Raw genomic sequence first — 22,776 nt, 5'->3', positions numbered from 1 at the left:
AGGATTTAACTTTAAAATGTCAAGGAATAAAAAAAAACAAACAAAAGCAAAGCAAAACAAACAAACAAACAAACAATAACAATGACAAAAACACACAAATAAAGCCTCAGCTGGAAGGCCTGAAGCAATCTTAAAAATAGCTCCATCTCCTATTGTGGGATCAGTTTTCCTGGAATGGCTTTTATGTTCAAAGTATCTTGAAATACTAGTTTCTTGGCAGAATCTACTCAAATACTTCCACTGAACCTTAGATGAGACTTACTGTCTGTGTGTCCCTAGGAGTCACTCTCCAGAGGAAGAGGAAAAAAAGGTATGCACTGTTAACTACAACGTGAGGACACACTGAAAATTCCTACTAACCTATGAAGTGTGAAACAAGTATTGCAAAGTAAATTATATTTTTTGAGAATGAACAGAGAATAGTAAATTATTTGGTCCCTAGCTATAGCTGGTATTTTCAGGTAACTGTAAAGCGTCTGAATGAGATTTTGCAATACAAAGGTATTGCAAAATCTCATTGTATTGTAGTTAAAGAGGTAGAAAGCCCCAAAAGAAACAAACACACAAGTTCCAGGAAGCTTTCACCCCAAAGAATACAACTAATCTACTGGCTCACCAATTTAGCTGACATAACACAGACCAGATCTATTGACTTCAAAGAGGATCCACTGACTTGCCTCACTTTAGGGCTTGGAAAAAATTACTCATTTTATTTGCATTTTAGGGTATTGAGAAGGAGAATAGAATGGGAATAGGTCATGGTTTCTTTTTCTAAAAATAGACAATGTATTGATAACAAGGTTTGTAAACAGTATTTTACACAAAGACAGAGCCATATTTACTGTGGCGTAATGGAATGTAATCTGACAACTACATTTTATATAACTTGAAATGCAGAGTATTTGAGGCACCAGTGATTTATAGGATGAATGTTTACCTCTGATTTTATTCACATTATCAAAATCTCTAAATAAGGTTAATCAACATTAACCAAGCTTTTATGGAAAGTGATAGATGAGGAGAAGAGAAATACTCAGCTTCAGAGAAGACAAAGGTTAACAAGGCAGATGATTTATTTAAGGAACTGCAGGGGGATTTCTGAAATCTCTAGTGTTGCCTGTGCCATTATGAAGATGAAGGTTTTGTTCAACAACCTCAGTCTCAGTCCAGTACTCCATTTTCTTTGCTTATCTTTGTACTTACAACGTACACACTGACTGAAAGAACATGGGAAAAACACACCAGGACAAAAGGATACCGATGCTAGCATCATTAGAAGGATGCAGTGGACAGGAAGAGAAAAAGATTTCAGTGGTTTTCTGCATAAAAACAGATTGCTATTTCCCATTTCAATTATGATGGTTTCATGGAGACTCTGACCAATTTCTTGTCCTTCAACTGTATGACAGGCATTTGGCAGGCATGAAACTTTTTTTTTTTTTTTAAATGCAACACCATTTCTGGAGGTCTGAGCAATAACAGGCTCAATGAAACATTATTAAGAGAGTTGAAATGAAAAATTGAAATGTATAAGAATAAGAGGTCTGTGTAGGTTTAAAACAAGGACCAGGAGCAGCTAAAATGACAGCCCTCTTGGAAGTCAGACTTAGCAGTTTGCTATACAGCAAAAGACAAAGCAAGAACATATCCTAAATGATGCTGAGGGAGGGAAAGAGAGAAAGCCAACCAGCAGTTACTGATGGATCACACTGGAATAATGCTGGGCCACACACCCTTGTCAGCTCACTCTGATGAAAAAAGAACTAACTAGGAAAATCCTTTATCACACCCAACTTGTAGAAACCAGAGTTTTAGTTTGTGAGAAGCCAACACAAAAGATGTGGAGACACTAGGACAGCATTTAGGACTTAAGAATAATGGAGAAAACAAATTGGAAAACAATTAACACTGGTATGAAACTATGCCCAGACTAAGTAAGGGAGTTGAAGAAGGAATGACTCCCTGAAAGAAGCTATGCAACATACTTCTAAAATTAATACATGAAAGGAGCTGCACATTTCATCTGAAGAGAAAATGATTATGTTTAAAAATATCCCACTGTGTATTGTTAACTTCTGTATAAATTCTTCTCTGAATTGACTTGTGGTTTCTTGGTTATTCCATATTTTTAATGGACTTTGTAGGAGTTTTTGAGAGAAAGACACTAAATGCAGCTCTCCTACTCTCAGGTACTGTTAAGACTGCTCCTGAATATATAAACTATTCTCAATCAAGTATTCAAGACAAATGCAAGCAGTTCAACAGCTATTTAGACAAGATTATGTGCTGCTGAAAATTATTTTAGCTCTGCTGCAAACATGAAATTATACAGCTGACATTTGGCTCCTGGAATATTCCTGAGGCAGTTACTTCTCTGTTATTCATAAGCAATAAGCAATTGCCTAAAAACATATGGCTTTCTGTTCCCTGAACTGTAGCAGAATTTTTACAAACGAGAGCAGGGTAAAAAGAGGTATCAGCATTCTCCTGGCTCTAATTCCAACACAGCTTTGGTCATTATGGATTAGAAAAAGACAGCATGAATGCACAGATCTTTGTGGGATCCCCTGCTATCTATCTCATAAAGGGCTTAGGGAATAACTGAAACTAGCATGTAATCAGCTGTGTTTTCTTCTAGCTACTGCTTTACTTCTTCCCACCCCCAAAAAATTCTCCTCCAATAATTTTATGGAATAATTTCTTATCTAAGCATACTGCCTGTTCTATTGTACAGTCATAACATTCTCTCCACTTTGACAAGTGTCTTCATTGATGAATTTGGCCAGGGTAATCATCAGCTACACTGAATCATTGTCAACCTTGTTCAAGACAGCCACATCAAAGTCCTACACAAAGCTTTCTTGGCACTTCTTTGTTCATCTCTTTCTTTTTCCTCCTTCATCTATGAAGTTTTGATGAAATACCTCATCCTCTTTCAGTTCAAGTGAAACCACCAACATACATAGAAGTAGAAGGTAGTGACACTCACAGTATGGCTTGCCCTGTCCTGTTAGCAAGGTTAGAAACCTTAATGCAATTGAACCATCTTTTCTAGTCCCGCCAGTGCTAATCCCATACTGAGTATTAGAAACACTACTGATCTCCAAAGAGACTTTTCTTAGATGCAAGGATGTATGTAGACATAACCTTCACAAATCAGTATTATACATGCCCTTGACCACCTTAGCTTATTGTGAACAAGCCACTTCTTCTGTAACGAGTCTGTTCACAAGTTATTACAAATAGTAGAAAGGGTCTAAATCTACTAAAGAGATTATTTGCAAAAAGGTCATGTTGCATATCGCTTTACCTACATAAGAGTTAGTAATAAGACTTGAAATTAAAACAGCTATACTTTTCTAAAACTCCCTGTTCTGGTGAAAAGTGATTATCTTGTCCAACTAACAATACCAAAATATACAGAGGCTACTTTGTGGCTGCCTGTAGTAGCCTATGGAAGCATACCTTAGGACTAGATATGTATGCAGTAACATGTCCATCATTTTGACAATAATTTTATTCCGTTTCTGACACTAGTTGGAAAATAAACAATAATTATACAAAATCAAACTCAATGTTTAGGGGCTAAATGGTTTAAATACATTACCCCTCCCTTAGGTTAGGAAGATGAGATTAATTTATTTACAAGAAAATAAAATACAACTCAGTTTTCAAATTTTATACTAATCTGAAGGATATGAAGCAAAGATAACTTTTTAATTGCTAAAAAAAAAAAAAAAAAAAGACAAACCAGAATAAAACAGGGCAAGTGCAAGTGATGAGGAACTGCAACAGTAATGTTTTGTGATATTGGGTGGTATCTGGATAAACTGTCTACTGGACAATCCAGCAAGGCCTAAAAAAGTAACATGTGGAGCAGAGCAGATAATTTTCTTCCAGGGTAATAGATTCAATTGTCCATGATGGTCAGATAAATTTTAATATAAAAGGTTATGAATATTAGTCAAGTAAGGCGATATACCTATGCACAAGAAATAGCAGAGAATGATAACATCAGTTTAAAGTTGTACATTTGGTTTTCTAAGGCCTCACAGGAATTACATTGTTAAGTCCAACCTTCACCATTAGAAATAGAAAAACATGACAGCACCTTCTAGAAAGAAAGCAGTAGCAAATCCGATGTTTGATTTAAAGGACTACTATTTTACCAGAAAATAAATAAATAAAATAAATTTTAAAACAACTCTTCCAAATTTTCTAGGATGGCAAGATGCTCAAAGCATGAAGGTGCCTCATTTCAAAGATATGACAGAAAAAGGAGACTCCAGTTTCTGTATAAAATTCAAACATTTCCAAAATGGCAGGGGAGTACTCTCTCCTCTTAAATTATAAACCATATGATCTTGTGGAATGGCCCTTCCTGCCCAGGCTGTTTCATGGAAAGCAGACATCCTTACAAATATTCAGAGAAATGCTAAAAAGGATAAACAAGAACTGTAAAATCAAGATGTTGTTTGTGTTTTCCCTTGCTAGAAACTCAAATCACTTCCCATAGTGATACTACAGAGCTTTGTTTTTCAAGATCCCCAGAGAAACTGTATACTGTTTTGTCCTCTCTTGTGTTTCCTCTTGTAGTTTGATTACATCTTATCATCCCTCCAAAATATTTAGTTCCTCTAGTACTCTACTGTTTTGTGCAGATAGAAGTGAATACTCTTGTTCAGGTGGGAACTTCAGCTTGAGGGTAAATATAACTAATTGCTCCAATGGAATTAACTTCACAGCAAACATACCTGAGCTGAATTTCATATTGCCCTGCATGTCGAGACTGCACATTCCTCAAAATCAGTGTGAAGATATCTTCATTTTGCAGGATTTCACTCCCTTTTCCTGGCAATATTTCTTGCCCATCTTTAAACCAGTGAACGGTGGGGAAAGGATCTCCAGCAATGGCACAGGATATAAGGACATTTTGCCCAGGAGCTGCCGTCACTGATCTTGGTTTGCTAATGAACCAGGGCTGAATACCATCCTGAGGTTCTGTAGTTTACAAACAGAATTTACAATCAGGAGAAAATGCCAAGCTTGAAATTAATTTCAGGTGAAGCAAAAAAAGAAAAACAAAGTTGTTTTGAACATACAGGGTGTAAGTTTTTAATCTGAAAATAAACCAGGCTTTAATTTTGGAAGTCACTTGTGTTAGTACTAAAATTAATCATTTACTTGGCACTTTACTGGCTCAATCCAAACTTGTATTAAGGGCAAAACAAAGGGACTTTAAAGTTGCCCTAAAAGGAATCTTGAACATTTGTCCATAGAGAATACGGGTACGAATAGCTTTAAGGGCAACTAACATTACTTTGACTGCTGTTTAGTTCAGAGATCATGTAATAAATCATTAGGAATTACATAAAATTGCATTTAAGATATAACACTGACTCTAAGGCTAGACCTCAGGACAGGTCTGAATTCAGAGCAGACAATGACAACAGACTGCAGACCCTCCCCTCAAGGCACAGCTTGCTGAAATCCTGGGGTTAAGATCCTTGATGCTAAAAATAATGAGAGCTTCCTATCAATCTCCAATTATTTGTAGTAATGGCTATGGGAAAATAGTTGGCTTACAGCAAGATTAGACAAAGTCTAGTGTCATGAAGGTAGTGAATACACAAGTCAAGGTAAGTTTGGAGGTGCTTCAGTGTTTACTGTGGGATTTACATCATACATGGAGATTCAAAGCCAAATTTTCTGCATGCAGTTCTCAAATTGCAGAAATCATGTGTTCCTCGCCCGCTAATGTTAAAATACCTGGCTCCTAGACAGCTTTTCCAAATAGTCAGTGCTTTAATTAGAAAGAAAAACATCATTAAATGGTTTACATTAATTCCATAGCTAAGTAAGCCTCATAATTATAATCTGAAGCTGCATTTAGCAGAAGTTTTGCACTGTCCCTAGGAATAGGACTCAGGAATGCATTTTTGAAATAGTAACATAATGTTCCAGAGTGAAATCATTTTTTTAAAGTTGCTTCTGCTCAATATCCTTTTTAATTCAGATGTGGAGACTGAAAACTCCTAGTATCCTTCACAACAAACCTTATAAACACTCATCTACTTTAAATAGACACTCCTCCAGCACATTAGAATTATTTCCTTTTTGCATTTCCTAAGGTGGAGAAGAACATTATACCTTGTACTGTCAATGTAGCCTGCGTTTGAGTTTCTCCTAATTCATTCCAGGCTTCACAGGTATATTTGCCTGTGTCTTCAGGAAATACTTCCTGGATGTACAGACTGTACTCATTGCCTTTCTTCTCAAAATGGAAATCTTCTGTCTCCTGGATTTCTTTCCCATTGTGCAGCCAGATAATTTCAGGAGGTGGGTTAGCTGAAAAATAGCAAAGAACGAAAATTAGGGACATACACACACAAAAAACAACAACAAAACACAACCAACAAAACAAAAAAAATAAATAAGATGACCAAGTTTGGCTGTTGTCTGCCACCTGTCTGCAATGGCATCTTCAAAACTTTCGGGAATTTCACTAACTCTGCTGATGCTGTGCAATGTAGAACAGTTCTGTCTTATTAGAGTTAAAATGCAAATGAATAACGGAAGCATGTATACAATAGGGAGGGGAAATGATTTCTAGTTACCACTAAGGTAGCTGACAAGGGTTTCTATTATCAAAGTTCATACCAGGACTGCTCTCTCCTGCAGTGCTAATCCTACCTCAGCTGACAGGAATTCGGTCTTGCCCTGTTCAAAACAAAGGCTATTACAAGTCCTCTGAGATTTAGTTTTAGTTCATCAGGACTTGATAACGACCTGATGATTATTCCAGTAAAGAAACACTTGTACAGGTCTGAACATATTACAGAATCACAGAATCACAGAATCACAGAATTTCTAGGTTGGAAGAGACCTCAAGATCATCGAGTCCAACCTCTGACCTAACGCTAGCAGTCCCCATTAAACCATATCCCTAAGCTCCACATCTAAACGTCTTTTGAAGACTTCCAGGGATGGTGACTCCACCACTTCCCTGGACAGCCTGTTCCAATGCCTAACAACCCTTTCGGTAAAGAAGTTCTTCCTAACATCTAACCTAAAACTCCCCTGGCGCAACTTAAGCCCATTCCCCCTCGTCCTGTCACCAGGCACGTGGGAGAACAGACCAACCCCCACCTCGCTACAGCCTCCCTTGAGGTACCTGTAGAGAGCGATAAGGTCACCCCTGAGCCTCCTCTTCTCCAGGCTGAACAAGCCCAGCTCCCTCAGCCAAACACCAAACAATGTTCATGCACCCTGAAGAACAATCCTAGTTTTCACTTTTTAAAAACTAGTTCCTTGAAATATTATTTCAAATACAAAGGCACCTGCTAGAAGAGGAGAATGTCAAAAAGTGCAGCAGGACTGAAGGTATTTATATAATCCTGTTCTATGTCTACGTACCTGATACCTCCACAGTCATTATCACTTGACTTCCATCCATTACCTTGAGGTCAGTCAGGCCTTTAAGGAAGATGGGTGCAAAAGTCTTGTTTAACTTGACAGCCTGTGCACTTTCTGCCTTTTTGCTGCTCTTCTTTTCTGTGAAGTCAAGAAGAGAAAAAAAGTGATCTCTTACTGGAATTTTCATTACAAGCTTTGATGTTAGGTTCAAACTGGTTTGAACTGAGTGGTCTTGTTTCAGTTCTCACAAGGCAACGTCACTGAAGCCACGCCAATACAGCTGTTTTCTCTGCCAATGCTCCAAGCAGGAAGAGAGGAAATCAGAATAGAACTGTCTTTCCTGCAGAGACCTTCCTAAGTCATTATTAACACATATGATTGAATATCACAAAGAAGTTTGCAGTCATTTCCCAGAAGTACACATGCCCAGGTACAAAAAGAAAAAAAAACAAAGAACAATAACTTGTAAACAACAAATCAATACCTTTAACCAGTGCTAGCTTCACATAAAAATCTTAAAATAAGTAACAAGCTGCTACTGTCATTGAGTAGTTAAAAATTTAAACTCACACAAATATAGGATTTGCCACTGTCTGAAACTAGAAACCAGTTAGTCTGTTAGATGGTCAATGTCAAATGGATCTGAGAATAGCTGAAAAGTTTAGCATACTCCTCTTGTGCGTTACACTTAGCCAACTGATTGATGATGGGAAAGTCTGAAATCTGAAGTTATAAACACACAGCATGAAACAAATTGTTGGATTGGGGCTTTTTTTTCTTTTTCTTGAGGCTATATAATCAAGTGACTAGTGCTGGAGTTAACTAGTGACCCTTAAAAATAAAATCTAGCTGTGATACATTTCCAGTACCTGCAATGTTTTTCTCCACCTTGTATTAAGAGACAGTGATGCGAGGTCACTTAACTGTGTCCTATATGGTCCACTAGACCAGGAAAGATACTTCTGCTCTAAAAACCTGAGCTAAGACACTTCTGGAGACAAAGTAGTGATCATGACCAAATGTAGGAAGTCATAAATATTTATCGGTCACTTGGATACACTTTTTGTTTTGTTTAGCTTGAGTTCAGACTTCTTACGTCTTACCTCTAAAATGCCAACCCGAGTTTCTGTCCATACATGAAAATAACTTCATTTTGCTTATTTCTACCCTCAACATTTTCAAAGGTATATCAAGATCATCCTAAACAGTATTACAGTAACACAAAGTGCCAGACTGGAAAAAAACAGATATTCCTACAATAAGAAGCTGAAAGCACCTAACTGAACAAGTCCACTGAACTTCCTGGAGGCCAAAAGTTAAGCTTCTCCCAGGGCTATTTGAGCTCTATGTAAATTTGGAAGCTGCCTGGAGAGGAAGTTTTTCCTCCTCTCTAGCAAAGGTTTTTCTAGCCAAAATCTTGTCCTTCTGGCTTACGTTGATCTTTTCCTGGCACTGAGCAGCAAGACATTGATGCATGTGAGAATGGAAATATGGGACCTGACTGAGACTCACTCAGAGCTTGGTGTTATGGACTTTGTAGTCTGAAAAGCTTGATTTTAAACCATGTTCATCAGTCTCAGTGCATTCTATAGTACCTGCTTGTGGATACTGATACTGTACAGAAAACACGTGTGAAGTTGGGTCAAACCCATCTGCACTAATAAACCATCGTGGTTCATCATATTCCTAAGTTTCGTACTGTTTACTCAGGGAAACTGCTACTTACAACTACTGGACTAAGCAATATTAGCACATATTCCTTCACTACTTCAATGCATTGCAGAAAATTGCTTTGTACCTTAAACAGAAACAGACCTGTCAGGGGAAGCAGAAGTCCATATAAGGTGAAAAAGAGATGGCAGTCTTATTTCATTATAAGTTTCAGGGGAAACTGAATATAATTACACAGAGGAACATTAAGATTGATTATTAAGTCTGAAATACTGAAAACCTGAGGATCACCTCAGGGACGGAAACAAAAGCAACTTTATTGTATCATAACCTTTCTGAAGACATTCCTACCTTTGCAAACTTGTACACTGTTAGATTTAGTCCAGTCCTTTAAGTACTACATGATTTCTCAATACCTGTTACAGAGCAGGAATAAAAATAGTTCCCTTTCTATTGCTGATATTCTTTGGAGCATTGGAACAGTGAAGGCATTTCTTCAGCAACAGATATGTAATCTCCTGCATCTAAAAGCTCAAAAATATCTAAGAAGTTATAAATTACACCCAAGTCAGCATCATATGGGAAATTAGATGCTTGGTCATGGCTAAGGCAACCTGTATTCCTTTTCAAATGTGTGGCATTCAGGACAGAATAAATACATGACTAAAAGGACTGACTCCATGGCAACTTGAACAGACTTTCTTCAGAAGCATTCTACCCCTACATGTTTGTTTTTTTTGTTTTTTTAAATATATATATGTTATTTTTTAATTATTTTTTATTTAATAGGATATCTGATTTTATGCTACTGTTGTTCAATAGTATATGTTGGTCAGTAGCCTATGTTTATTCTAACAAATCATTTAGGCAGAATATCACCAAAATTGTCTACTATTTTTTCACCAGGTAGCAACAATTAAAAATATTTAAATTCTAGTCCCTAAACACTATTTGCTCATTAAGAAAGCACAGGGGCTCATTTCATGTAACAATTCTTCCTTAAGATCTGATATTGTAAACTTCTAGATTTAGGAAAAACAATAACAACAACAACAAAACAAACAAACAATATAAACCAACTGATTTACTGACAACTTGAGTTTCTAGCAGATGTTTTACACAAAACACCAGAGTTAGTTTTAGATAAGTTATTTAGTTTTGTTTAGTCTTAGTCTAAAATCACTGCATTTTCTCAGATGTAATCACGCAAAGGGCAAATTAAAAGGTCTGAATCTTAACTATCTTCAAATTCTGAGGCTTGTAAATACTTTTAGTTGATAATTTATTACATAGCAGCATGCAGTGACTCAGTGCTCCTCTGACAATGGCTTTAACATTTCAGTTTTACCATGAGGTAGCACTGGTGTACATTTTCATAGTTTTTTCAATGTATGTAAGCTTTTCTTAAATTTTACAGATCATTTGGAAAAATAGAAATCAAATTGATTTTGGAGGGTACTTGGGAAAAGAGAGACACTACTCATTCACTGAGCTGCAGACAATGTTCATCTGGCTGCAGATCCCAGACAAGGAGGAAAAGAAAGAAGAAAGCACCATTACTACTCCAAATTCAGGTACTGCTAGCCACTATGTTTCTGACTGAAACAAACAAACAAAAAAACAAAACAACAACAAACCAAAGAAGAGCACATCCTCTTTTACAATACTGTGGGCATATTTTTGCAGCCAAAACTGCAGACATGTGATGCATGGCACCAGAAAGAAAATCCAGAACCTAAAGAAAATTGTCTGACATTGGCATTGAGAGCATGACTTTGCTATATGCCTGCCCACCCTCAAGCTTAATTAACTGGATGTGAAATAGAGGAGATCCGATCTCTTCCTATTATGCTAATGCGCTCTAAGCACCTACAGCCATTTAGCATCTCCCCCACCACTCTTACTTCTTATTGCTTCTAATTAGGAGTAGGTTTACCTCTAAGAATGAAAACAAGGAATATAAGAGTTAACACATAGCAATACCATCATAGTGACCACAAAAATTTCTACCCTGAGTAGTTAATTGTCTTTTTCCTCTTCCTTTCCCCAGTCAGCTTCTGCTGCTGCAGGGAGTTCACCCTATGCGGATCACGCCAAAGCAATTTGTGAGAAACACCAGAAAGCACTAGATAGCATGGGCTTGATAAATAACAGATACATCTCAATACCTTGTTTTCAGATTGCGACTAGTTTATTTTGCAGTAGCTTATAAAAAGTCACAATTTTTAAGCACAACTATTGGTTTCACGCAGGTCAAATCAGGCAAGATAATACAAAAAATACTGTGATTTTCTCAAAGCCTGATTATAGAGCATTGAATTCTCAAAGGCTCCACTAAAATTACGAGCTCAAGAAGTCTAACAGCTCTTTGCACAGAGCTGTGGTCTGGCATAATGCATAAGCCCAGCTGGGGCAGTCTCTGAAGAGCTGCAGTGTCTTGTCATTTCAACAAGCATTTGATAAGGCATTACAGAAGATGATAGATTTAAAAGGCCACCACAATGATCCTACTTATATGTTTCCTATGTTTTTTTGCCTTTCCTTGGTTTTTAATATGCATGAATGTTGGAAAATGTCAAGTAATAAGATGCACAGCTCAGTGGGAAACAAACAAGACACTCCACATCTGCCACTCAAAAGAGCTTGGTTCTTAGCATGGAAGACCAGAAATAGTTAGCAAGGCATTTAAAGACTACCTTATATACCCACATATGTTTTTCTACAAAGCAAGTGTAATATAGGCTTTTCCCACAGTATTGCCTTACCCCTAAGGGTTCATTTTTTATTAGAAAGACACTCTAATAAGCATTTGAATCTGTGTTTAGAGAAAAAAGAAAAAATACTTAGTGCATTAAATCCACAGAGATTAAGGAGAATTCAGACCCTTCCAGTTATTTTCTTTCCTTTTTCCTTTCTTTTTTTTTTTTTTCTTTAAAAAAAAAAAAAAAGACAGATTCTCAGCATATTTGGAAGGCAATGGTAAAGAGATACATTGCCTCACATGCAAAACTTTCCATTCATTTCTTATACTGCTCTCCTGTGTTTGTGCAATCAATAGTAAATTAATCCCTCTACAGATACAATATCAGATATTTATTTATAACTTTATTAATAGAACTTTAAGGTGAAAAATATGCTTTTCTATTCTTTGTCTTTTCTTAAACCACAATTTCAAAAATAATTTGCATCAATTTAACCTCCACATATCTGCAGACAGGAAATTACTGCAAGACTAATATTAATGTTAGCCATGGGCCTGAGCCAAAATACACTTGAATTTTTAAAAACCTAGACCTAGTGAATCAGAACTTGGTGCTTGAACAGAACTTTAAACATTTGTACTGTAGAATGATAAGCAGAGGTGGGTTATTGTGTTGAAGGTGTATACATAAAAGAAAAAGTCAGTGGAATATTCATGCTGCTCTGAAGTTAGTTCGCTACGAATCAGTTGTACCATACACATATACCTGCAAGTAACAACCAACTATTTACTTACTAAGGTAAAAGATAAATTTATACACACAGAAGGAAAAAAATGAGTCAGTAGCCTCACTATGGCGTTTTAATTCCTGGATTTGCTATTGAAGCTAGAGTGAAGCAGAAAGTCCAGATAAGGACACAAACTTCAAGATTTCCAAAGACTGAATTTGGGTTCTCCATGGCCTCTAGCTAAAACAGTTAACAATTTATGAACATCGTCTATCCTAAGAAATTTTGTTGCTTGTTTGCCTGCCCAGAGGTACTGAAGACTTATTAATATGAGCTGCAGAATGCTGACATCTCCTGTTGAAATATCAGGACTTCAGCATGCTTTACACTGCACAGAATAACAGAAAAGTAGAGGACGGAAGGGATCTCTGGAGACTGTCTAGCCCAACCCCCTGCTCGAGCAGGGTCAGCTACGGCCCTGAACATATACACCATCAATGCAATAACTCAGCTGCAGAGGATCAGGGTTACAACTGGTTACAGGTCAGGGACACACAAAGAATAGAAAGTTTGCTGCATTATGTTCAGAACACTGCAAACACGCTGTTTAGTCTTATGAGAGATTTAATTATACTCAAGGAATCTGTTTGCCAGAATCACATGGTTAACTGCCAAATAATGCCTAGCGTGAGCCGTGCAAAAGGACTGCCTCAGCAACATTTACCATTTATGGTGTTTAAATATCATTTTGGCTCAGAGGCTAATATGTCAACTGAGCTGAGGGGAATGCTTAACTCAAAGAGCTCTCCACGTGAGTGAGCTCAGAGAGAGAAGCAGCAGATTTCACTAAAATCTTTCAAAGAAAAACTCAGATTCATGCATATTCATACAGACAGAGCTGTAAAGCAGCCTGGCCAGATGAATTAGTCATTTTGAAAAGAGTTTCACCTCTCCAAATCTCCAAATATTCTCAGTGTAAATAAATCCAGCTGTTACCAGATCTCATGTTAACAATGCTAACATCTCCAAAAAATACTTTTTTTTTTTTTTTTAACAAGGCAGAAAATGGATATTAGGACACTCATCTCATTTGTCTCAGCCTTGAAGTGATAGGGTAAAAATATGCTCTGCAAGATTTCCAAGAATCGCAAACTTGGCTTATACTGGCATAAAAAAAAATAAAAATGAGACCTCTATACACTTGAGACATGCAGGGACATTTCTCCTTTATTAAAGATCACAGGTTGGTATGCCATTTTGCAGACTTTGGTCATGAGAACTAGACATTTAATGACCTAGCAGTGTTTTTCACATATCTAAGTCCCAACATCTATTTCTGCAGTTATAAATGGGCTTTGTACATGGAAGGTTTAAATATCCTTGGGGGATGCTTTGTAGTTACAGACTGGGTGCTATGCACTGCACGCATTGCACAGAAATATTATTAACCCTAGACTAACAATGCCCTAAGCCTATATTAGCCAGGGTGGTTAGGGATATATAAAGGAAGCTGAGTTCCACTTTATCCAGCCTGGCAATCTATTTATTTTACTGCAGCACTGCAGGATAGTCATCCAGCCTCTCCTGCAGCTCTGTGTACATTCTTTCTTCTTTGAGTCTTTCTCTCTGTATGGGATGTCAGCAGGTCTTCAGCATTTTAACCTCTGCTTTGTCTATTCAGTTTCTTCTGCAGCCCACAGCATTTGAAAGAGACGTCACCCTAGAAATTCTACTATCAAAAGGCTGACAATACCAGTAAGACCCATTATTTGTGAGAAACGTGGTCAAAAATCTCCATTTATTCTGCTGAGGACTACAAAGCAGCCAGCTGTGTTCACTGCAGAGCACTTCAAAGTCAGCAGACCAAATCTGCAGTGACAGTCTCACTGGAAGTTTTTGCAGTCAAAGAGCTGTTTGCTTTTGCCTTCAGAACCATCTGCCTTACTAATGACTAATGTTTGTGAGTTATTTACGTCAAGTGATTGCTGCTCTTTTGTCACTGCCACAGACAGCAACTCCATGGAAGGCCTGAGAGTGTGTGCATCTACCAAATGCATTTATACAGCAGCTCAGCTGGCCTTCTGCTAATAAACTCCCCAACATTAGCTAGTCCACTAGAAATTCACTCCAATATCTGCACTAATACAGCATTGCTGCAAACGTAATTATACCAGTCTGACAAGGAGAACTGCAGAAAAGGTGATTTGTATACGCGTGATCAACCCAGGTTAGCCCTGTAGTGAAAACATGCATCCAGCTAGGCAGAATTTCACCTTTGCATGTCCAGTGTCAATTTCTCTTTGGCCACACAGGTAGAATTTAACTTAACTGCAATGCATATTGAAGTGCTGAGATACCATTTTGATCATTAGAAAAAGCACGGGCTCTGTGTGAGCAGAAATGGAATGGAAGCACAACAGGAACAAGTCACATAAAGTGCAAGTGTCCCTGAGGATGGCACTAACAAAGAGTTAAAGCCCCATTAGCCCTTCCCTCCCCAGGTCAATTCACTCTAGCAACAGAGCTGTTGTAGCATGGCTTTGTTTGTGGTCAGTTGTCTCTTCTTGATGAATTCATATTGGAAAACTAAACAAAACAGAAGACTAAGACATTATCCTGAAAAAAAGGCAAAGTGTGTCCGTGGAATTGTAGTTGAGGCAAGGTCCAACTAAAAAGAAGCTCCGTTCCTTTCCTCTACTTCAAAGGAATGACTTGTTCATTAGGACTTACACAGTAACCTGTGTTAAAGTGCTTTAGCTTCTCTGTACCAAACATTTTTCCAATTTCTAAAATCAAAACCTTATACCTCTAAAAGTATCATTATTTGACAAAATTACATTTTACAAAGAAGTGTGAAAACAGGTGTTAGAGTGGTATATATGCCTAGATAGGTACGTTTTGCAACCCAAATGTTCACACTACAAACCCTGTTATGCTGCTTCTGTTATGTGGACAATTCTGCCTTTTCAGGCAAGAGAACTGCATAGACTTGCAAAATTATTGAAGACAAGGCAGGACCTGCTAATATACAGCATGGGGACCTGTATTTGTAGGGAGAGGCTTTCTGCTAATTCTTCTTGACTCAGTAAGAAATGACATTCTTGTAGTAGGACAAGGATGGGATACTTCTCACTACTATCTGTCCACAACAGTGTAGTTTCATGACATCTGCTCTCCAGGGTCAGTACTTGTCTTTGGCTGAGACAGGGCAGAAGGTAAGATGGGTCTAAGCAGCATACAAGCATTTATGCCTAGTGGAAGTGCCCTGCCAACAGCTGGGTTGGACTTGGCACATAGGAAAAAAACCTTACCCTCTTCATGTTTTCATCTGGGAGAAAAGGCTAAGGACAAATAATATTATTATTTTGTTGTTGTTGTTCTGTTTAGTTTTCCTTCAGAAAATTAGTAGCACTATGAAAGAAATGCAAATGAAAATGTAATTCATGAGATTCTTGTTTGGTCAGTTCACTCAGAGGAGTTTTGTTTTCAGTTTTGGTGTCCATAATAACCTAGAATACTAATACTAGAATCTATACTGTAACCCAGTAAGATGCTTAAAGAACACATTGATGAGTTTTTAAGACTAAACTGAAGAAACGCAACAATGATTTCTGTAAGGTTTTACAGTCAGCCTAATTCAATAAGATAATTTGATGCCTGACTGAATTCCCACTAACTAATCCATATCAGCTGCTTTTAGAAACATTCTCTGGGGTAAGATCATATCCATGCTTTCAAAGTTACTCAGGTGTATATTCAGTTAACAGGATTTATATGTTTTTTGATGACTTCCACTCTTCAGTTAAAGCTGGAACATCATAGAATTTGGCAATCCAAATTGGGAGTTTACCCTTGGACCAACATAGGGCCATTCCTAAGACTGTTAACAAAACCATCTGTTTTCTGTCATTCTGGCATACAATACTTAAATGTTCACAATTCAGAACACCATCAGATGTAGGGGGCTTTCTTCTTGTTGTTTTTCTTTTGAAATTATTATTATTTTTTTTCTGTCAGCTTTGTTCTTTGTTTATAAAAAAAAAATTATTACAATTCCTGCCATTTAACTTTTGCTCATTCTGCAATCACTCATCCCTCATTTGCATCCAAATTTGGTTCCGCTTTTTCTGGAAATGGTTTATATCAAGAAGCTGTCTTTAGAGATCTTTGTTTATATTGATGGCACAAATCCTATATCATTAAAAACTTCCACACATGTTTTGCTTTTGTCCCTCATTTTTGGTCTCTAGCCGGCATTGTGCTTCATGTTTGGTCTTGAGGTGCTGAAAAAAGGCAATTTATTAAAAAAAAAAGCAGCTCAGTCTTACAAGGATTACAGCTGTTACTGACCCACGTAGAGTACTGTACCAAGAACTTTAGGACACTCTTGAAAGTACTGGAACAGTTTCTTTGATAGCTAATATTAACTCTGCTTACAACAGCTTACCTCTGACTTTTCAATGTAGTAACAAAAAAATCTTGCTTTCACTTAGTGCTCTAAACCAGTTCTTCCATAGCCAAGCAATTCCACCAGGCTACTGGTCTGGAATACCTTCTGGACATTTAACAAGACTAGACTCTTGAATTTTGGAAAGTCTTCTATAGTTCTTTATATTTATGTTACACTTCAGATACAGCAAATTATTTTCAAATAAATATTGGCTTTGAAAAACTGTCACAATTATTTCATCACTCTCAGCAAGTAAGACAACACACTTCACTTAATTTAGGCAGAAATATTTGAGAAAGAAAGCTGTATCCTCTCAATTAAGGATTCAAAGAGAGGTTGCTTATTGCAGTGATTACCTTCTTTAGAAGATAACTATCTGTGAGAGGTCATTCTGAGATAGAAAGGAAAATAACCCATGACCTAAAGACAATGTCTCTAATGAGTGGAAGAAAAGACTCCTACCTGAAAGCCTTTCTTCAACCTGCTTATATTTTACAGTCCCACTCACACCAGACAGAAAAGTGACAGGAACAAAATAAAGCGGTTTTCCAGATAACATCTCCCTTCAGTGCTCAGATAAACTGGTTACTAGAGCAGGGACTCTGACAGGCTTTCAGGTGACTCTAATCTGCTTGTCCAATGATCAATGAATGACTACAGTAATCGGATTACAAGGGCTACTAGCTTCCCTACATAGATATTTATGCTGGGGAGGCTGCACTAAAAAAAATAACAAAAAAACCCTGTGAACTGAAAGTGGTTGGGGAGAAAGAGGAACAGGTGTGAAACCTGGAAAGTGCAGTGCTGGCACAGAAGAAGAAATGAGGTCAAGAGCCAATGAGCAGAAGCAGCAGCATTTGCTGAGTAGTGTTTGCTCACTGAGGGAGGCAGCATTAGGCCTCTGTTGAAGAAAGCAATATACAAAAGAGCAGCATCAGCAAAACAGTTCTGGGAGGCTGCAGAGCAACAGAGCCCAGCAGACTATCCTAGCTCTAAGCATGTGCTACTGCTATCGCTAGCCAGGCTTTGCACACTCCTTCTTAAAATCAATGCTGTTTCTGCCTGGCATGAGGAGGCTCAAGAAGTCCACATGATGAAAGAAGAGCTGCAGTAGGTCAGATGTTTTGTTTGTCATCTATAGCTGGGCAGAACTGTAAGATAGAAGGACATTCTCCTGGTAGTCAGCCCTCATGTAACAAGCACTCCAGCTTGATACACTGGAAAAATTAAATAACTGCCTCTCTTACATGCACACTCTGTTTGCAAAGGAAAAAAAGCTTCCTACACACAGTATTAATTTTGTACAGCACAATTATAGATTGATCCCATCATTTGTCCCATCCCTCTTCCTGCTCTCCCTCACCTTTGTAATCTTGTGTAGCACACCCAGGAATTGGTGTGGATGTCAGGTGGTTAAATATCCTTTTGACACATCTTTGCTACAGGTAGGTCTTACTTATGGTTCCTTGTCAGTGAATAGTTAACTGACAGAGACAATTACATATCAGAAGGCTTATCTGAGGTATGAGACAGACCTGAAGAATGGTTGCTGTGCCTCGGAGTTGGCCTTAATTCCAACTATACCAGTTATTACCACTTGTCATCTTGTCCATATACTTCAACTGCCACAGCTACAGCAAAGCACTCTAACCGACTCATTATATGTACAGCCAAGTCAATTAACCTCTCCTTGGCACATTTTTCTATTAATTAAAAAAATAGTTTAAAAGGTCAAAGACTTTGACAAAAAGCTGAATAATATTAATATTCAACCTCAGTGTCTATGATAACCATCAGTATATAATCACTGAAAATACATTTCAGGTAACCTGAACATTTAAAATTTACAACAACAGCAAGAACTCAGTCACTCATACAGCAGTTAAAAGCTTACAGAAAAACTTGCACATCAGCCCCAAAGCTTCTCAAACTTTGATTTTGCTGTGAATGGAAAATGATGTATAAGTCTGAGTGAAGAAAAAAATCTAATATTTTCAGAGTGACAAATGATACTCTTGTGGGAACAGGGATGTCTGTCACAATGTTTGAGTAATCTGGACTGTTTCTCACCTTTCAGGATTTCTTGCATTAGACTAATTAATCTAGCATTTCATCCAGTGCACGCTTCTCACTGGAGAATTCAGTTAGAAAACATTCTGATGGTGAAGATATTTTCTAGGCTGCTTTTTCAAAAAAAAAGTGCTGCTCATTCTCTGGAGCTCATCTCTGTCCTGCATTTCAGCTTTAAGAAACCACCATCACAGAGAAGACAACTGTCAGGATTCAATTTAGTCTACTTAGCCTTTCACAAGACCAGAATTAGCTTCACCTTGATTAACTTACTTTCTTCAGAGACTACCTAGTGTCCCTTTAGTCAGCCTGCCTTTGTTTAAGTGATCTTCACAAGAATGATTAGTTTGAATTTGTTTAATTTTTAAGACCAATACATTTCTTAATGCACCATCCATAAGAAGTGTGGGATTTTTCCAACAAGATGCCAAAGCCTCCTACAAATGGCTAAATGTCTTCAGCTTTTTTCATACAAAACCAAGGAAGGACTGAGGTTGCTGGCCACAAGGCAGAATTTATCTTGCTTAGTAATAAGGAAGGAAAAGACAATTATAAATAACAAGCCAAGAGTGATGATTTGGAAAGAAGCTGATTTCTGACATTGGTCTGATATTGATAATATGTCAAGAAGATTAATTCTGTCTTGGATTAAATACAAATTACATTTCAGGTACAAAAGGAAAATATTGCTCTAGCTATGAATGAACAAACTGAACACTTCATAAAACCTGAAAACCTTAAATCATCTGGGAGACAAAAGAGAAGAGGTGAGTTACAATTCAGAAACAGCTTGTACAGACTTTTTCCCACTAATCAGTGTCTGGTCAGGAGAGGATTTATGAAGTTTTCTCTCTTCCTCCATGTACACGGATTTCCTGCTGTAATCTGCCTGCAAAAGCCAGGCGTTTAGAGAAGCCTTAGCTGCAGCATTCAGGGTCTCAAAGAAGCCTAAAACCAGTAAGTGTTTGCTAGAGGATCTGATGGAAATATATGAACAGATAAGAGATTTGGAAATCACGATTTTAAATTTGGTACTATTTCTGTCAGGGAAATCCACATTGATCTGAGTGTTAGGGAAAGTTACTCTAATCCTCACGGCAATAAGGACATAATGACTTTTAGGGAGGAAGTGGAGAGCACAGCTAAGGCTGTAAAAGCTTTAAACACATGCCTGTCACGCATGTTCTTAATTCTGCTCCTCTTTGTCCCTCCACACTCCATGACTCACAGAAAACAGAACAGGATGCAGAACAGAGGAACTAACTCCCCATAGTAGAGTCACTGTAGCATTACAGCTTTTGAGCCCCAGACTAGCCAAAGTATAAGAGGAATCCAAATCAGTGCAACAGTGCCTAAATGGCCTGAAATAGCTCAGAAGAGTACAGAAACCTAGGGAAAGGCTAGGTCACTAAGTGGTCCAACAATAGCATTGTATGCCAACCCTAAAATAACTCAGAAATTATTAGTGAGAAAGGGGCTGTCTTTTTTGATTCTGTGTCCCAGTGAAGAATCAGCAGGTCCCATGTCAAAGACTGCTCCCTTGAGGTGCAGTTCTCTCAGTTGCCCCTTAGCTAATGCAGATGAAATGCATCAAAGAAATTATAAATGATGGTTTTGAGAATGTATTTGAGAACATAGTTTCAGGCTTATTTGAAGTCGATGTTTTCTTACTTCATGCCTTTTTTGAGGAGGTGGGGTAGGTACTGCATTTCCAATTCTGTAATCAAGAAATTAAGTTGTAGATTTACCACAATTACTCTGTTTTCATTTTTCAGCTTGCCTCGAGTTTTAAGTGGATTCACATAGACTGAATAGTTGCAGGCATATCACTGAAGTGCTGAAGACAAACACCACAGAACAATGGCAAACCAAGACAAATCCAGGGATCCCAGGCATCATGATACATTTCCCACTAAGATACATGCACTAATTTGCTGCAGGCATTATTTGGTCCTAGACAAATGGAATACTTCCCTTGGCAGCTGTCACTCATTTGTCTGTTGGACAGGCAGTGGCAAACTATTATAACTTTGGGGAAAAAATAATATGCAGATGACAAATACTAAATACAGTCTTGAGTATAGAGGGAGATGGAATCTGATCATCTGCTGCCATAAAACAATACAACTGTATAACCTGATACCATGTGAGATTATAAGAATAATAAAAATAGTGCTGATTGATACTACCTCTCACTGTTCAATTTATCCATGGGATTCTGACAAGATGAGATCTCTGTTGTTTTAGATTGGGTTTGTCCAGATCATAGTGCAGAATTAGGTCATTCATAGACAAATGAAACATGTCAAATCAACACTGAGGGTATTGAAATATAGATATTTGCAAAGAAGATGCTCCTAGATTTCAGGGATGACAGATCATCTCAACTGCTCACAACGTCCTTCTTCTGGTACTTACACTACCAAAATTCTGCTCATTTGGAGATATGCTTCCTCCAATTAGCTAACACATACCTCCTCAGAGTTATCTTTCTCTCTCATAACTCCTGGTAGCTGAACAGTGACATTTGCTGCCATAATTGAAGTCCCTGGCCCTGTTCTCTGAGACAACTCTGTTCAAGCAAAAGTGGTGCCAGCTACCTTCTCATCACAGCACTTTCTTCCTGATGGGTGATACTGCTAATACTGCACTCTTTTCTTTCAGCAGAGACAGTCCTTTCCTACACTGACATACTTCTTTCAGACCTTAGCTTCACTGCTCTCTACCACATTAAGCTGCTCTTGGTAATATCAGAACATGAATACCTTTTCCTGCAACATACATATAACTTTATTTTTCACAGTCCCTAAACATTTAAGTTTTACACATCTCCGAAGAAGAGAAAACCAACCCTGCAGAGAAGAGCTAAGAAAAACATGGAATATATTTACAACCACCTTCATTAATGATCTAATACTCTTTGTTTGTTTGTTTTAAATGATTGTGGCAGATATCATCGCTATAATTACATGAAGCTGAGTATTCACCTTTGACAGTGACCTGAGCACTGCATGATGCCCGTCCTGTGTTGTTTTCAGCCAGACAGGTATAAATGCCATCATCTTCTGGTAAGGCATCTTGGACAGTCAGTTTTGCAACTCCATCTTCAAAAGTGGAATGGGCATACTGAATTGGCTGTTCTGCAGACAGAAAGGGAGACAATTGTCTTAATACATCTGCCATATGTTTCAAAAACACTTCTTGCTTTCAGTGAAATTTGGATGTCTAACAGTGGTCAGTCTACTAGAATGCACAGCCACTGCTCTCTAGTGACTACAAACAGAAGCATCCCAAGCACAAAGCAGAATATGGTCTTCAGACAAATCTCACCATTCATTAGGTTTATTGGATGCCACCTTTAGTAGCAACAAGAGGAAGAAGGTTTATCTTGTTTTATCTGTGTTTTGAAGAGATTCTCTTTCAGACAGATAAGAGAATATATGTCTTGTGTGTTTACTTAGACATTGCCTCCATCTAGTAGTACTTTGCCTGAAAAAAAGATACTGGTATTACTGTCCAGATGTACAAAAGGGCATGACGAAGAACTTGAAGCCCCTTAAATTAAGTACTTTGCAGTGGAAGACATTCCAAGAGAGGCAGCAAAATCTAGGATGGAGCCAAGAGGCTGATTTACCAGGCACTCAATCTACACTAAAGTATGTATAGTCTGTTAGCAGACAGGTACAGTCTGGTCTGTAGTGACACGACTGTTAAAGAAGTTCATTTTAAGAAACTGGTTC

General features: G+C 37.8%; 1 protein-coding gene across 6 annotated transcripts in view; it reads right to left on the bottom strand.

The window, feature by feature from the left end:
• Positions 1-22,776, bottom strand: part of MYLK (myosin light chain kinase) — a 204,298-nt gene that overhangs the window by 78,786 nt on the left and 102,736 nt on the right. For all 6 annotated transcript variants that reach the window (XM_032189767.1, XM_032189771.1, XM_032189765.1 and 3 more), the window contains 4 exons: positions 22,024-22,176; positions 7,417-7,554; positions 6,151-6,348; positions 4,755-5,001 (listed from right to left, as the gene is read on the bottom strand). In XM_032189767.1, the coding sequence (XP_032045658.1) occupies positions 4,755-5,001; positions 6,151-6,348; positions 7,417-7,554; positions 22,024-22,176 (736 nt within the window). The remainder of the gene's footprint in view (positions 1-4,754; positions 5,002-6,150; positions 6,349-7,416; positions 7,555-22,023; positions 22,177-22,776) is intronic.

Source organism: Aythya fuligula, chromosome 6, assembly GCF_009819795.1.
Source record: "Aythya fuligula isolate bAytFul2 chromosome 6, bAytFul2.pri, whole genome shotgun sequence".
NCBI classification, from domain to species: domain Eukaryota; kingdom Metazoa; phylum Chordata; class Aves; order Anseriformes; family Anatidae; genus Aythya; species Aythya fuligula.
This window is presented reverse-complemented; position numbering and strand designations above follow the sequence as displayed.